Here is a 14,143-nt window from a genome sequence, read left to right as displayed (position 1 = left end):
TGCCACATCATATTAAGTGTGGCAATTTAAGTTGAATTTTAAGTTCTTTGATAAGAGATTGGGCCCATATGATCGGTGTAATGTTTGCTAGAGCCTTGTATTCTGCTCTGGTACTAGATTGTGCTACAGTCAGTTGTTTCGGTGGATTCCATGAAATGAGTGTCTTCCCAAGATATATCAGATATCACCTGAGAACGCAGCATCTGTGAATCTGTGGAGGGAGAAATCTAATTTTTTATGAAAAAGAAGACCATTAAGAACTCTGCGTTGAAGATTTTGTCTTTTTTGACAATCATTGTTGACAATGAAGGCTATGTCTAGTTGAGTGAGCGTAACATACTGAAGGGCACCTACTGTGCTCCTATATTAAGTTTCAGCAGACACATTATAGTTTCTAAGGTGTGGATAGAGGTATTCTAGTCTCCATATGTGTGTAATTTAACAGTGAGGAGAGGTACATTGACTCAGATAAAATATAACCATTTGCTTGACGGCTCAATGAGTAAAAAAATAAAGAGTAGGACCAAGGTCCTGAATAGAAAATGTATGTTGAAGGTACTTCAGTAGTTTCTGATTCTCAATGTGAGAGGATTTTGGAGCAATGATTAATATCTCATCAACACAGATAAATAAAAATAATGGCTTTGCTAACTGATGTTTACAAAATAATGATTTTTTCATTTTGGATCCTATGAGAACTAGCTATTGGTGATATTTCATTAGCTTTTAAAACTATGATTTCGGAACTTGTTTAAAACTGTAAATGAATTCTTAAAGTATCAGATATGATCAGGATATTATGGATCTTTAAATCCTGGAGGCTTCTTTTTGTACATAGTTTCTGAATGAACGCATTGAACCCATATACTTGATGGATCTTCCATTTACTAGAAGCATTAATCTAGTTGATAGAAGCCGTCATATTTTTGTATGTTTAGTCATGTGACTAAAGGTTTCACAGTAGTCAAAAACTTTTTGTTAATTGAAGCCATTGGAAACAAGTCAGGGGTCATCACAATCTATCTCTCAAGTAGATTTATACTTCATTTCATTGAGCCATTTTTATCATAGAATGTGATAGTTCAGGTTTCTGAGAACCAAACACCATGTTTTATTTTTTGATAAGGCATCACTTTCCTTCTGTATTGCCTGTATCTAGTTCCCGTCCTTGGATGTAACAAAAAAAGATGGAGGTTCAATAATGTCTGTCATTGATGTCGTGATACAACTGTGGCATTTGATATTTGATGGTGTCACAAAATGCATATTATTATTATTGATGGTGTCACAAAAAACATTTTCCAAGATATACCCTTTCTGGATGTACACATCAGTAAAAAGAGGTTTAATTTTGTATTGGCAGCCTGGTTCAGGTGATCTGTCTAAGGTGTGAGAGATTAGTTCAGATGAAGGATCATTCATTTGTGTGGGAAGAGATAATTCAGCCTGAATTTTTTGTGGTTCGGTAAATGATGATTGTCTGATGATAAGCCATAAATTTTACTTGATCATTTTGAGAGTTCATTAAAAAAAATAAGATTAGCCAATGGGACTCAGAATTTTCTTAAGTCATATTTTGAATTATTATTATATTACGAGTGACAGTGTGATGTACATCATCATTCTTAGTGCTATTTTTATTAGTAGAATGACTAAAATGCAGTCCGGATGTCTCAATGATTATTGAATTAATGAGAAAAAGTAAAAAATATACACACAAAATGACAACTTGCGACAAAAGATTTACCTGTATGAAGTGAAGAGATATACATTTTTATCCAAGGTGTATTTAACTGTAATACAGAAAGACACCATTCTGATGTTGTATCTACCTTATTGTGGGTATATTGTCTCAAATAAGGATAACATAAAGAAACTCTAACTTCCAGCAGTGCCATTTTTTCTATTATATGGGAATATGAAACTCGATGTATGATTCCGTGAGTTTTAAAAAACGAGTGAAGATTCTGATACTCTCCATCCCAGTCTGATTCAAATTATCTTATTTTAGTGGAAAATTGATTTTCCACATGTTTTTGATAGTGGTAAATATTGATGTAAGATCATTTTTTATTTTAGGACAAAAGAGCCATGCGAACTTTCTAAAATCATCAAAAATTATGATACGGGAAAAAAAAGAATGAGAAACAACATATAATGGTCCCCATAAACCAAAATGAATGGTTTCTAATGATTTATCAGAGGAATGTGAGTGGAATAAAAAGGTAATATGGGAGATTTTGAAATACTGCTTGATTCAGGCATCAATGTTTTATTAATATGTGTAAGGTAAAATCCAAATCATTTTATTACAGCGTATATGCCACATTTTATCAATGTTTTATTACAGCGTGAATACTTTTGATCAAAAGATGTCCAGTACGTGTATGCCACATTTTAGAGGAATCTTGTTCGCCAAAAAATGGTGTAGATATTAGAGTTTCAGGTTTTAGGTTTTATTGTTATTTATGGTAAATATATTAATTGAAAGTAATTCTTAGAAATATCTGGCACATGCAATATATGATCATTGTCTCATGGACATCACACTTCCTATAGGAATTACCATGGTGAAGTGCCCGTTTGTTGTCATTGCTCCTTTATTTGCAGAGCTTCCCGTTGCCATAAATTTCCCAGTGAATGCTTCTTAAGACATGAATGGAAAGTATCTCTGATGCCACAAGAAGATTCATGATCTTGTATAGAGGGAAGAGAATAAGAGAATAGAGTTAGATGAAAAGGAAAGAAAATGCAAGAGAAGTCGTTTGATTGTTGTACTCCATCAATTAGAACGTTACACGTAGGTTTGTATTTATAATAAAATATGTAACACTGATAACACCCTAAATTTGGTCTTTATTTGAAGCAATTTAGCACAATGTTATGCATTTAATGAGATTAAAATGGGTTTTTATCACATATTTAAATGAAATTAATGTTTTCAAGTGATTTCTGATTTTCCCCTAATTTTATGTTAATTTTATGAATTTTTAGGAATTTATTTGAGCTTGAAATAATTATTTTTAAATGAAAAGGCATGTTTAAAATTTAATTTCGAGGTAAATTAGTATGAGGATGAATTACTAAATTTTCTAGAATTTTCTAGAATTTTATAGATTTTTTCTAGGATTTTATAGGATTTTTTGGGAATTTATTCAATGAAGAAATGAATTTTTAAATAGGAAAAGGATATATTCTAGAAGATTAAATTTCCCTTTTTATCATCTAATAGTGCAGTTATTTCTTAATTATCAAACATATGAAACAACCAAACCAAATTCAAAATTTCCCTCTCAACCTGTCTAATTGACTCCTTTGACCCTTCTCTTTGGATCAAAGAAGCCAATTTAGAGCTCCCTATTTCTTCTATTCATCCCATCTCTTCTACCCCCCTTTCCAAATTTCTCATCTAATTAGGGTGATTTGATCTTCATTGAAGATCAAGTTAGCTCTAATTTGTGTCAAATTATTCAAGTGTATCATCAATTCAATTAACTTACTAGTTTCTCTTGGACGATACCCTTTACTTATCACTACACATCTTAAGTAGGGTTTTTATAAATTTTATTGTGAAAGCTGAAATTGAAAACGACAAGGGATTAAAATTTAGTAAAATTTACCCCTATTTTTGGCTTATCAAACACCATGATAGCTGTGTTTTAATCTAGACTGTTTTAATGCTGAATAAAGATTTCAGATCATGCATGGAGGTGTGAGATGACTATTTCCAGGCCGTAAAGATATTTAGGTAAGCAATATACATTAGACATGAATTACGACTGTTAGAAACTTGGATTTTGTTAAATGAAATTGTTAGATTTTTATACCAGAGAAGAAAGGCACTAGAAATATCTATTTGCGGGGTATCCTAGTTGCAGAAATAAGCAAGCAGTAGTCATTTTATTGTCAAGTCGAAAATTCTCATTCCAATCTATACCTAAGCTTTGAGTGAAGGCTTGTTCCATGAAGTAAGCATTGCAACATTTGACAGAGTCATCGCCGTGAATATCTCTTAGAGTTGAGACGTATTTACCAATTAGAGAGGAGACGAGATCTCTGAGTGAGGTTGACCATGAAAGTGTCGTACTCAATGGCCATAGCTTGGAGTGTCAGGAATATGTCAGCCCCACACTGTGAGAATGCGGGAGAGGAGGGGATTGACTTGTCTACCCCCCTCAAAGAGAGGGGGCATGCGGAAACCGAAGCATTCCCCCCTCTCTCTTATTGTTTTGTGAGGAAAGGGCCCATTTGGGTCCCATTTACCTTGTTATTTAAAGGAGCTTCATCCCCCTCTAACCCGAATCCGAATTTACAACCGTCAAGGGTGTTTCTTGTTCATTCTTCTTTTCTCTTCGTCTCGTCCCTCTCTCTCCATTACTGCCTTGATTAATCCTTGGTGATTACTCCCTTGTCTAGGGAGTTCAAGTTGGAGCTCCTCTACTGCAGCATACAACAAGCTTGTGTCCTGTACAAAGAACAGCGGATGTTGACATCATACTGGTGACATACATGGGTTCTTACTATCTATCTCTATATGTTGTCATATTGATCGTGTTCGGGTTGTTATCTATGTCTATACGTTGCCATAACACCTTGGAATCTCTTTCAACATGGATCCATTCATGATACTGAAAGGTATACGGGATATTAAGTAAGAGGTGGTTAGTGAAATAGCCATAAGGAAAAACAAGTAGAAGATGATGAATCATCACTTATGGAGAGATGATGAGGTATAGTTTGGCGAGTGTTAATAGAGTTGAATAAGACAAGAATGTCAGATATAAATTTAGGGGGAATACTACGTATCAGCATGAACTCCCGTTTTTGTCAGCCAGGCAGCATGAAGTTTCATACTTGTTCAAAAAATAGCACGAACCAATAAGAAGACGCCAAGTGGCGTCTTCTTATTTTTTTTGTCAGCGATAGTCAAGTGCTGACGTGGTAGCCAGGTGGACTCCACGGTGGCATCCACATCTCCGGCCACCGACGCCGCGCATCTCCGGCCGCCGACGCCGCGTGTCTCCCGCCGCCGACGCCGCGCTGCCTCCCGCCCGACGCCGCTGGCTCTCCGCCTCCGACGCCGCCGTGCGTCTCCGGCTGCCGACGCTTCCTCTCGCCGAAGAAGAAGAAGAAGAAGAAGAAGAAGAAGAAGAAGAAGAAGAAGAAGAAGAAGAAGAAGAAGAAGAAGAAGAAGAAGAAGAAGAAGAAGAAGAAGAAGAAGAAGAAGAAGAAGGAGAAGAAGGAGAAGCAGAAGAAGGAGAAGAAGAAGAAGGAGAAGAAGAAGAAGAAGAAGAAGAAGAAGAAGAAGAAGAAGAAGAAGAAGAAGAAGAAGGAGAAGCGCGGCGGCGTCAGCGGCCGGAGACGCGCGGCGGCCGGAGATGCGTGGCGTCGGCGGCAGCAGAGACGGGCGCCGTCGGCGGCTGGAGACGGGCGCCGTCGGCGGCCGGAGATGTGGATGCCACCGTGGAGTCCACCTGGCTACCACGGTGGAATCCACCTGGCTACCACGTCAGCACTTGACCATCGCTGACAAAAAAATAAGAAGACGCCACTTGGCGTCTTCTTATTGGTTCGTGCTATTTTTTGAAGTATGAAAGTTCATGCTGCCTGGCTGACAAAAACGGGAGTTCATGCTGATACGTAGTATTCCCCCATAAATTTATTTTAGCAGGGAGGTATATAGGGCAGTGAAGTGGGAGGTGTGTCCCTCAATAAAAGCGTGAGTATCTGCATTTTGCAAAACAATACCTGGATGAATAGGTGAACATAATGGGCTGGTCCTATATCAAGACTCCTGGAGATGTAAATCTCATAAGAGGAAGTGGATAGAGAACTAAATCCTTTATCTGTAGATTTTTAAACCATCAGCACACTGCTTTAACATATGATCTAATTTGTGAGGAGCATAGCCATGCAAATTAGCTAAAAAAAAAGATAGACAAACATTGTCAAGGGATAGAAAGTGGAGTACAGCACAGGAGTAATTGTTAATAATGTGTGGAGCGTGCGGGGCGATCAAATTAGTGATTGTCGTTACCGCTTCATCCCAAGACTTTTCTGCAATTGATGCATGGTGGAGCATGGCCAGTGCATTTTCAACGAAGTGAAAATGTTTTCTCTCTCCAATACCAGTTTGATGTGGTAAGTGTGAATAAGGACGCATTTCTTAATGTGGGCTTCTTTAGATATTGTCTGGACTGGTTCGAATGCAAGAAGATCCCGGTGATTGAGAATCCGAATACGATCGTGACGTATCGGACAAATGCAAACTCATTTGAGTCATTTATTACTTTTTTGTCTTGAATATTTTTACCACCGTATAGGAAATAAGCAGAACTGCGCGGCCTCCCCGACAAAGAGATAAAAGGCTAGGTTCTGGCCATAAAAGTATTTATGAGCTCCAAGCAAACGTAGCTCTCTGAGTAGAGCGAACCGATAGGAGGGGGCTGCCGACAGCGTCGCCGCGCCATCCATGGTTATGTAGAGATGGCGACGGCAGGCCCCGCAGAGATGTCTACCATCCGATCCTTCTTGTCGATAATCTCCACAGGTGTTGAGCCATTGGCGAGCGAGGGGGCATTATTCTCGTCGTATGCGGCGACATGGACGCCCAGAGCAGCCCTTCCCGACGGGTCGGGGTTGCTCGACCACTTCGCATCCCACTCCAGCGCCGCGGCGGTGCTGCACGCCACGCTGGGGCCGCCGGGGACCGTCAGCCTCGCCGAATTCTACAAGGGAGAGGGAGCGTCAAGATCGCCGCTTTTCTTCTCTGTTTTACCTCCGGGAAGGGTTATTCCGTACCTGTGGGAAGAACCTTTCGAAGATCATCCGATAATAGTAGCCCTCTTTGGTCGTCGGGGTGTTGAGCGGGTAGATCTTCTTGGCATTCAACAGCATCTTATCGGTTACCTGGTGAGTTAAGAGATTGGAGGAAGTTATGAGTTGATGACCGGAGCGAATAAGAGAGAATAGGGATGTTCGTGTTCGCGGATGACAGAAGAAGTGACCGACGTGTTTCGCGGCGTGGGCCTTTAGCCCGTCGATCCAGCTGTAGCCGACGCCGTCGCTGAACTGCTCCTTCTGTCGGTACAGGATGTGCTGAAGAAGGAAGAAAATAAGATGGAGCGAAGAAGTGTTTTTAGATCGTGAGAAGGCACAAGTTCAGAAGATTGAATTTGATTCTCAAGGGCAAGCACCTTGGGGAGAAAGGGTTCCTCCTCGTCGTCGAACGCCTTCCTCAGGATCCACTTCTCCATGCGACCGATGTCGGGCTGGATCTGAGACCAGGGAGCAAAATTCTGTGAGGACGGAACGGACACAGAAGAAGAACAGGTTTTGGGGAAAAAAAAGGAGGCGGGATTCGGGATTGAAGAGGAGGCTCACCATCTTCCAGGCGGGGTCGATGCTCATGGCAGTGTTGATGAACTCCTTGTCCAAGAACGGCACGCGAGCCTCGAGCCCCCAGGCCGAGGTGGCCTTGTTGGCCCTCAGGCAGTCGTACTGGTGAAGCGCCTTGATCTGCAGAGTCAGAGGGATGGGTAAAATTCCACAGCACTCGTCCTCGTGCCAGGGGAGATGAGACCATAGTGCGGTACCTTGCGGCACGTCTCGCGGTGGAATTCTTCCTTGTTGGGGGCCTTGTGGAAATAGAGGTAACCGCCGAAGATCTCGTCGGAGCCCTCCCCGGAGATGACCATCTTCACGCCGAGAGACTTGATCTTCCGGGACATGAGGAACATGGGCGTGCTGGCCCTGATGGTGGTCACGTCGTAGGTCTCGATGTGGTAGATGACGTCCTCAATGGCGTCGATCCCATCCTGCACGGTGAAGTAGAACTCGTGGTGCACCGTGCCGAGGTAGTCCGCCACCTCCTTGGCCGCCTTCAAGTCCGGCGACCCCTGGGGAGAATCGAAGAAGGAGGATAAGAAGCGCGGTTTTTCAATGGCTTTAAGAGGAGCAAGAAAGAGCGTATGGCGAGGAAGAAGAGGAACTCTTTGGGATCACCTTCATGCCGACGCAAAAGGAGTGCAGATGCGTGCCCCACTGCTCGGCGGCCTTGGTCCCCGCCAGATGGCGAGCGGTGACGGCGGCCACCAACGACGAGTCGAGCCCGCCGGAGAGAAGAACGCCAAAGGGGACGTCCGTCATGAGCCTCTTGACGACGGCCTTCGAATTCGGTCACACCGGTTATTTCGTTCGTTTTGAGAAAACGCGGGACAGTGGAGGCGCAAGAGAGGTAGTACATCTTCGAAGGCCTTCCTCAGAACCAAAGGGTCGTAGGGAACGGAGGGGACGGTCTCGGCGAACCACGGCGGGTTGTACCAGCGCCTGAACCCGTGTTCCTTGCTCGAGTAGAGGTGCCCCGGCGGGAACGGCTCAAAGTGCTCGCACTCGTCGTTGAGCCCCTTCATCTCCGACGATACCCAGATGGATCCTGACCACACGCGAGATTTGCCGCGTCGGAGGTAGTACAGACATTCATAACGAGACCAGAAGGCGGTGGAAAGAGGGAGGAGGTGCAGGGTTGAAGCTGACCGTCGATTCCATAGCCGAGGTACAGGGGAGTGACTCCGATGGCGTCCCGGGCGACGAGGAAGGTGTTGCTGCGGGTGTCCAGCAGCACGAAGGAGAAGACCCCGTCCAGCATGTCGATGAAGTCCTCTCCATTCTCTTCGTACTGCCCTCGTTCATCGCCCGAGAGGTCAGTGCGGTGAGACAAGGGAGGAACAACAAAGAAGAAAGAACGAGAAACGAGAAAGAAGAAGAAGAAGAAGACTAGAGGAAGAGAAGAAGAGAGACGAGGGATACCAGGTGGGCGATGACGTCACAGTCGCTGCCGGTCCTGAAGCTGTGGTTGGGCAAGCTCTTCCTCAGCTACTCGTGGTTGTAGATCTCTCCGTTGACCTGCTCAAGAGGCGAAAACACGTTTTCATGAATAAGAGCCTATATCATACGGTCGTCGTCGTCGTCCTGTCCCTTCTTCTCCAGTCGTCATCCTCTATATTTTTACTCTGGGATAGGCCAAGTTTAGGGTTAGTTACCGTGACGATGACGGAGCCGTCGGCGTTGTAGAGGGGCTGGTCGCCGGAGGCGGGGTCGATGATGGCGAGGCGCTGGTGCGACAAGAAGCAGTTACCGTGCTGCGCCAGCCCGCTCCAGTCGGGGCCCCTGTGCCTCAGCCTGTTTGCAAAAACGACCGACATGAGCCTACGCGCATACAAAGTTGGGTCTTATATTTTACGGTTCATTCCCTCGGACAGCGTAGAAGAAAGTATCGTCGTCGTCATGGTATTCGTTTTTTGAAATCCGTGTTGGGATGGTTTAGACTCCGGGGGAGAGTGATAGTAAAAATATTTGCTCTTGTTTGTGTTATCTGATTACGGACGGAGAAGAGAATCTGAGAAAGAAGCACAAGAGCGAGAGAAGCTCACGCTCATGGAGGAGGAAAAGAAAGAGCGAGTGGATAGGGAAGAGGAAAGGCCATTGCCTGCGGGAGAGCTCGAGAATTCTGACTCTCTTGGCCTGAGAGTCATCAGAGCAGCCCAACACTGCCAGAATCCCACACATGGCGACTGCACGAGGAAGACGAGGACGAAGGAGAAAGATCTCTAGTAGAAAGCTCGCGGCTGGGAGATGACAGACCTATGAGGGGGAGCCCATATTTATAGGCGAGGTGGGAGGCCGCCGAGCGGCGCCGCTCCATCGCGTCGAGGAGTCGAAGACCACGTGGCGGCGCTTCCTTCGTTCGACATTGGCCTTCGGCGGGCTATCCATCCGGCTGATGACGCATTCGTCTAGAAGAAATGATAACTGCGGGGGCGGTAACTGGACGCGGAATATTCGAGACGAAATACGAGGCTGACTTTCATCTGATTTCTGCACCAATGTCGAATCTTGTGATTCCTATGCAAAGTATGGAGGTATCTATTTCCTCTGGCTCCTTTTTTTGCTTCTTCTTCATCTGCTTCTCGTCTTTTTCGAGTATCGTCTTCGACGTCAGGCCATTTTTTTTGGCATGTTCCGTGTGCATCCAACCTTTATTTGTTTAAACACGGAGAAGATACAAAATCTCGTGTTTTTTAATGATTTGTTTATCTAATCCGGAAGGTGGCTGGGTCCGTCACGAGCGGGTATGTACGTTTTTTAGCATCTCTTATGCAGTTTTGCTCAGAAGTATGTGGCGAGAGGAACATCTCCGATGATAATGGCCTCAACTTTGGATTAAATTATCGTCTTCTCCGTTCCTCCTCAAAGTCGAGTCAGCATCACGCATGGTCGAGGAGTAAATAACTCAGACGGGGCTGCTCGGCGCGGCGAACCGGTGAACATCTGAGCAGAAAAGACAAGCGGCGAAGATTCTCTCTTTCAGCTGATCTGGTTTTCACGGTTATGCTACGACTTACGATTTTTTGAGGAAAGTCAGAGAGAGAGAGAGGGGGGAGAGGGAAGAGAGAGCGGGAGAGAGAGAGGGAAGAGAGAAGGGGGGAGAGAGAGGGGGAGAGACAAGCGGGAGCGAGACGAGAGAGAGAAGAGACGGCAGGAAGGAGAGAGGGAAGACAGAGAGAGAGGAGAGAGGGGAAGACAGAGAGAGAGGAGAGAGGGGAAGACAGAGAGAGAGGAGAGAGGGGAAGACAGAGTGAGAGGAGAGAGGGGAAGACAGAGTGAGAGGAGAGAGGGAAGAGAGAGAGAAGAGAGTGAGAGAGTGAGGGGGGAAGAGAGAGAAGAGAGGGAGGGGGGGAGAGAGAGGAGAGATAGAAGAGAGAGAGGGGGGGAGAGAGGGTAGAGAGAAGAGAGGGGGGAGAGAGAAGAGGGGGGGGGAGAGAAAAGAGAGAGAGAGGAGGGAGGCGGGAGAGGGGAGAGAGGGGAGGGAGAGGGGGGGGAGAGAGAAGGAGAGAGAGAGGACAAAGGGAAGAGGAAGAGAGGGGGGGAGAGAGAGAAAAAAGAGAGAGAGGGTGGAGAGAGAAAAGAGAGGGGACAGAGAGCGAACAGAGAAGAGGAAGAGAGGGGGGGAGAGAGAGAAAAAAGAGAGAGAGGGTGGAGAGAGAAAAGAGAGGGGACAGAGAGCGAACAGAGAAGAGAGAACAGATAGAAGGGTAAGAGAGAGAGAAAGGAGAAAGGGGAAGAGAGAGAAAGAGGAGAGAGGGGAAGAGAGAGGATAGAGACAAGAGAGATAGAGAGGATAGAGAGAAGAGAGATAGAGAGGAGAGAGAGAGGATAGAGAGAAGAGAGATAGAGAGGATAGAGAGAAGCGAGAGAAATGATAGAGAAAAGAGATATAGAGATGATAGAGAGAAGAAAGAGAGAGGATAGAGACAAGAGAGATAGAGAGAGAATAGAAGGGAGAGAGAGGACAGAGAGAAAAGAGTGAGAGAGGATAGAGAGAAGAGAGTGAGAGAGGATAGATAGAAGAGAGAGGGAGAGAGAGGATAGAGAGAAGAGAGTAAGAGAGGATAGAGAGAAGAGAGAGGGAGAGAGAGGATAAAGAGAAGAGAGTGAGAGAGGATAGAGAGAAGAGAGAGGGAGAGAGAGAGAGGATAGAGAGGAGAGAGGGAGAGAGAGAGGATAGAGAGAAGAAAGAAGGAGAGAGGAGAGGGAAAGAAAAAGAGAAGAGAGAGGGAGAGAGACAGAGGATAGAGAGGAGAGAGGGAGAGAGAGAGGATAGAGAGAAGAAAGAAGGAGAGAGAAAGAGAAGAGAGAGAGAAGAAAGATTGAGAGAGGGGAGGGAGAGAGAAAGAGAAGAGAGAGAGAAGAAAGATTGAGAGAGGAGAAGGGGAGAGAAAGAGAAGGGAGAGGGAGAGAGAGAGGAAAGAGAGAAGAAAGAAGGAGAGAGAAAGAGAAGAGAGAGAGAGAAGAAAGATTGAGAGAGGAGAGGGAGAGAGAAAGAGAAGAGAGAGGGAGAGAGAGAGGATAGAGAGAAGAGAGAGGGAGAGAAAAGAGGGGGGAGAGAGAGAAGAGAGAGGGAGAGAGAGAGAAGAGAGAGGGGGGGAGAGGGAAGAGAGAGGGAGAGGGAGGGGAGAGAGAGAAGAGAGAGGGAGGGAGAGAGGAGAGAGAGAGGAGAGAGAGAGGATAGAGAGAAGAGAGTGGGGGGGAGAGTGAAGAGAGAGGGAGAGAGAGAGGATAGAGAGAAGAGAGTGGGAGAGAGAGAGAAGAGAGAGGGAGAGAGAGGATAGAGAGAAGAGAGTGGGAGAGAGAGAGAAGAGAGAGTGAAGAGAGAGAGGATAGAGAGAAGAGAGTGGGAGAAAGAGTGAAGAGAGAGGGAGAGAGAGAGAAGAGAGTGGGAGAAAGAGTGAAGAGAGTGGGAGAAAGAGTGAAGAGAGAGGGAGAGAGAGAGAAGAGAGAGGGAGAGAGAGAGAAGAGAGAGGGAGAGAGAGAGAAGAGAGAGGGAGAGAGAGAGAAGAGAGAGGGAGAGAGAGAGAAGAGAGAGAGAGAGAGAAGAGAGAGGGAGAGAGAGAGAAGAGAGAGGGAGAGAGAGAGAGAGAGAGAGAGAGAGAGAGAGAGAGAGAGAGAGAGAGAGAGAGAGAGAGAGAGAGAGAGAGAAAGAGAGAGAGACGTAACTATAGCATTGAATGAGAAGAGGTTCGATTCGCAACTGCAGAGTTCTAAAACAGTGGAAGGCATTCAAGTGGGAGTTACGACGTCTTTGCGTGCTGAGTTCAAAGCAGGATCCACTCAGATCCCATCCGATGAAACCGTCCACTTGCACAATTCCGTTCTCGCAACGGGGATCCGTGGAATCAAGCTCAAGTTGACATCTGAAGATCGTGACGAATTGAGATGGTCATAATTCACCTAATTGTAAATATTTTGAATTCAAAAGTGGAGACAATGAGCTTCAGAATGAAAGCATAATGATCTAATGGGAGTTGCGTAGATAGGATTAAAGGAAGTGGGACCTAGAGATATATAAATTGGTGAGATTTGAGGGATCAAATTAAATGATTGAGATTGGCTTCCATTAGTTTGGTACGTAGAAGAAGTGAGAATTAAATAGGAAGATTAAGGTGTTTAGACGACTTTGAGAATTGATGTAAGACAGAAGGTGAGGCAAGTGAGAAATAGACCTGGACTGGTGTAATGTATACAACCTCTCATCCTTCTATTGTGTCTTGCTTCTCTGATAATAACTCAGTAGAAATTCAAGTCGAGGAGCGCTATAAAATACAGAATCCTCAACAGAGGCTTACTGGATGAAGAAGGAATAGGACAAGTCAAACCAGTAGGTGGAAGCCCTTAGTGGATGAGGTCAGGATCATATTTATTTTAATCCTAATGATTACTTTTTTCTTTATTCGATAGTATATCACCCTTAATTTGTGTCTTATATTATGGTGGCCGAGAGATTTTGTAGGGGGATAGAAGGAGATTGAGGCTCTAGGAAAGGATACTTCCATCGTAGGATTAGAAACATCCTTGAACCTTGATAAAATATAGTGTCATTCTATATCGCCCACAACCATTCTTATATAGGTATAAACATATTAGGTATACATCCATTAAAGATCTTTTCAAAAAATATCTTATTCGACCCTTCTCAAGCCTTCTCTATCTTCTAGAAACTAATAAATTGTAATATATTAAAGTAATATATATTAAGTTTAGAGTTCCCTGATGATACATGAGAACAAGAGCAAACTTCTCCATTTTGACATTGATTATCAACTAAGAAGGAATTAATCCGTAGCATGTAGGTGCCTTCTTCTACAGTCTACTCTGAGTAGATTTAAAACACTTCCACATGAAGATATTGTAATTCAAGAAGAGGTCATTCATCAGATAAAAAAATTAAGCCTCCAAGTAAAGCTTCTTCATTCATTATTTGATCGAGTAAAACTCAACAATAATAGGTGAAATTTAAAAAGACGATCAAGATGGATCTCATGGGACCTTAATTTAATCCTTTGAGTAACAAATAAAATAAAATTTACTGATATGGATAATATCATTTTTTTAAGATGTGTAACTTTTATTTTCCAAGTGAATTCAGTTTCGTCTTGAATTTAATCATGTCTGATTGAAGTTATTTGACCTAATCTCCATGATATAATTAAAGAGAAATAGCCGAGTAAACTCCAAATGCCTCTGTTGCATTCCTTGGAGGGAAAAGAGGACAGGTAAAAAATGTTAAATTTAACCTATCCCTTTG

At 44.0% G+C, this 14,143-nt stretch overlaps 1 protein-coding gene across 2 annotated transcripts; it reads right to left on the bottom strand.

Moving 5' to 3' along the window:
- Nucleotides 1–6,254: 6,254 nt before the first annotated feature.
- LOC144706198 (asparagine synthetase [glutamine-hydrolyzing]-like) lies at nucleotides 6,255–9,058 on the bottom strand. 2 transcript variants are annotated; one of them, XM_078579139.1, is made up of 11 exons: nucleotides 9,042–9,058; nucleotides 8,809–8,904; nucleotides 8,536–8,677; nucleotides 8,244–8,434; nucleotides 8,005–8,166; nucleotides 7,596–7,898; nucleotides 7,384–7,518; nucleotides 7,197–7,277; nucleotides 7,012–7,098; nucleotides 6,802–6,909; nucleotides 6,255–6,728 (listed from the first exon to the last, which is right to left on the bottom strand). In XM_078579139.1, exons 3-11 carry the CDS (start codon nucleotides 8,645–8,647, stop codon nucleotides 6,477–6,479), a joined length of 1,431 nt encoding a protein of 476 aa, XP_078435265.1. In that variant the 5' UTR covers nucleotides 8,648–8,677; nucleotides 8,809–8,904; nucleotides 9,042–9,058; the 3' UTR covers nucleotides 6,255–6,476. The 2 variants fall into 2 exon arrangements, with proteins under 2 accessions (XP_078435265.1, XP_078435272.1); XM_078579146.1 differs by lacking the exons at nucleotides 8,809–8,904; nucleotides 9,042–9,058 and having other exon boundaries at nucleotides 8,536–8,757.
- Between the last annotated feature and the right edge of the window lie 5,085 nt (nucleotides 9,059–14,143).

The sequence above is a fragment of the Wolffia australiana genome, chromosome 1 (assembly GCF_029677425.1).
Source record: "Wolffia australiana isolate 7733 chromosome 1, ASM2967742v1".
Lineage (NCBI taxonomy): Eukaryota > Viridiplantae > Streptophyta > Magnoliopsida > Alismatales > Araceae > Wolffia > Wolffia australiana.
The sequence above is the reverse complement of the archived record's forward strand: the minus strand, read 5'-3'. Positions and strand labels throughout refer to the sequence as shown.

What these genes read in the sequence shown, in the direction of transcription:
- LOC144706198 (XM_078579139.1), bottom strand. Translation starts at nt 8,647, where the DNA reads ATGCTGGACGGGGTCTTCTCCTTCGTGCTGCTGGACACCCGCAGCAAC. An exon ending in AGGCCCACGCCGCGAAACAC is followed by an intron (nt 6,910 to 7,011) that starts GTCGGTCACTTC and finishes TTAACTCACCAG; the next exon opens with GTAACCGATAAGATGCTGTT. An exon ending in TCGAAAGGTTCTTCCCACAG is followed by an intron (nt 6,729 to 6,801) that starts GTACGGAATAAC and finishes TCTCCCTTGTAG; the next exon opens with AATTCGGCGAGGCTGACGGT.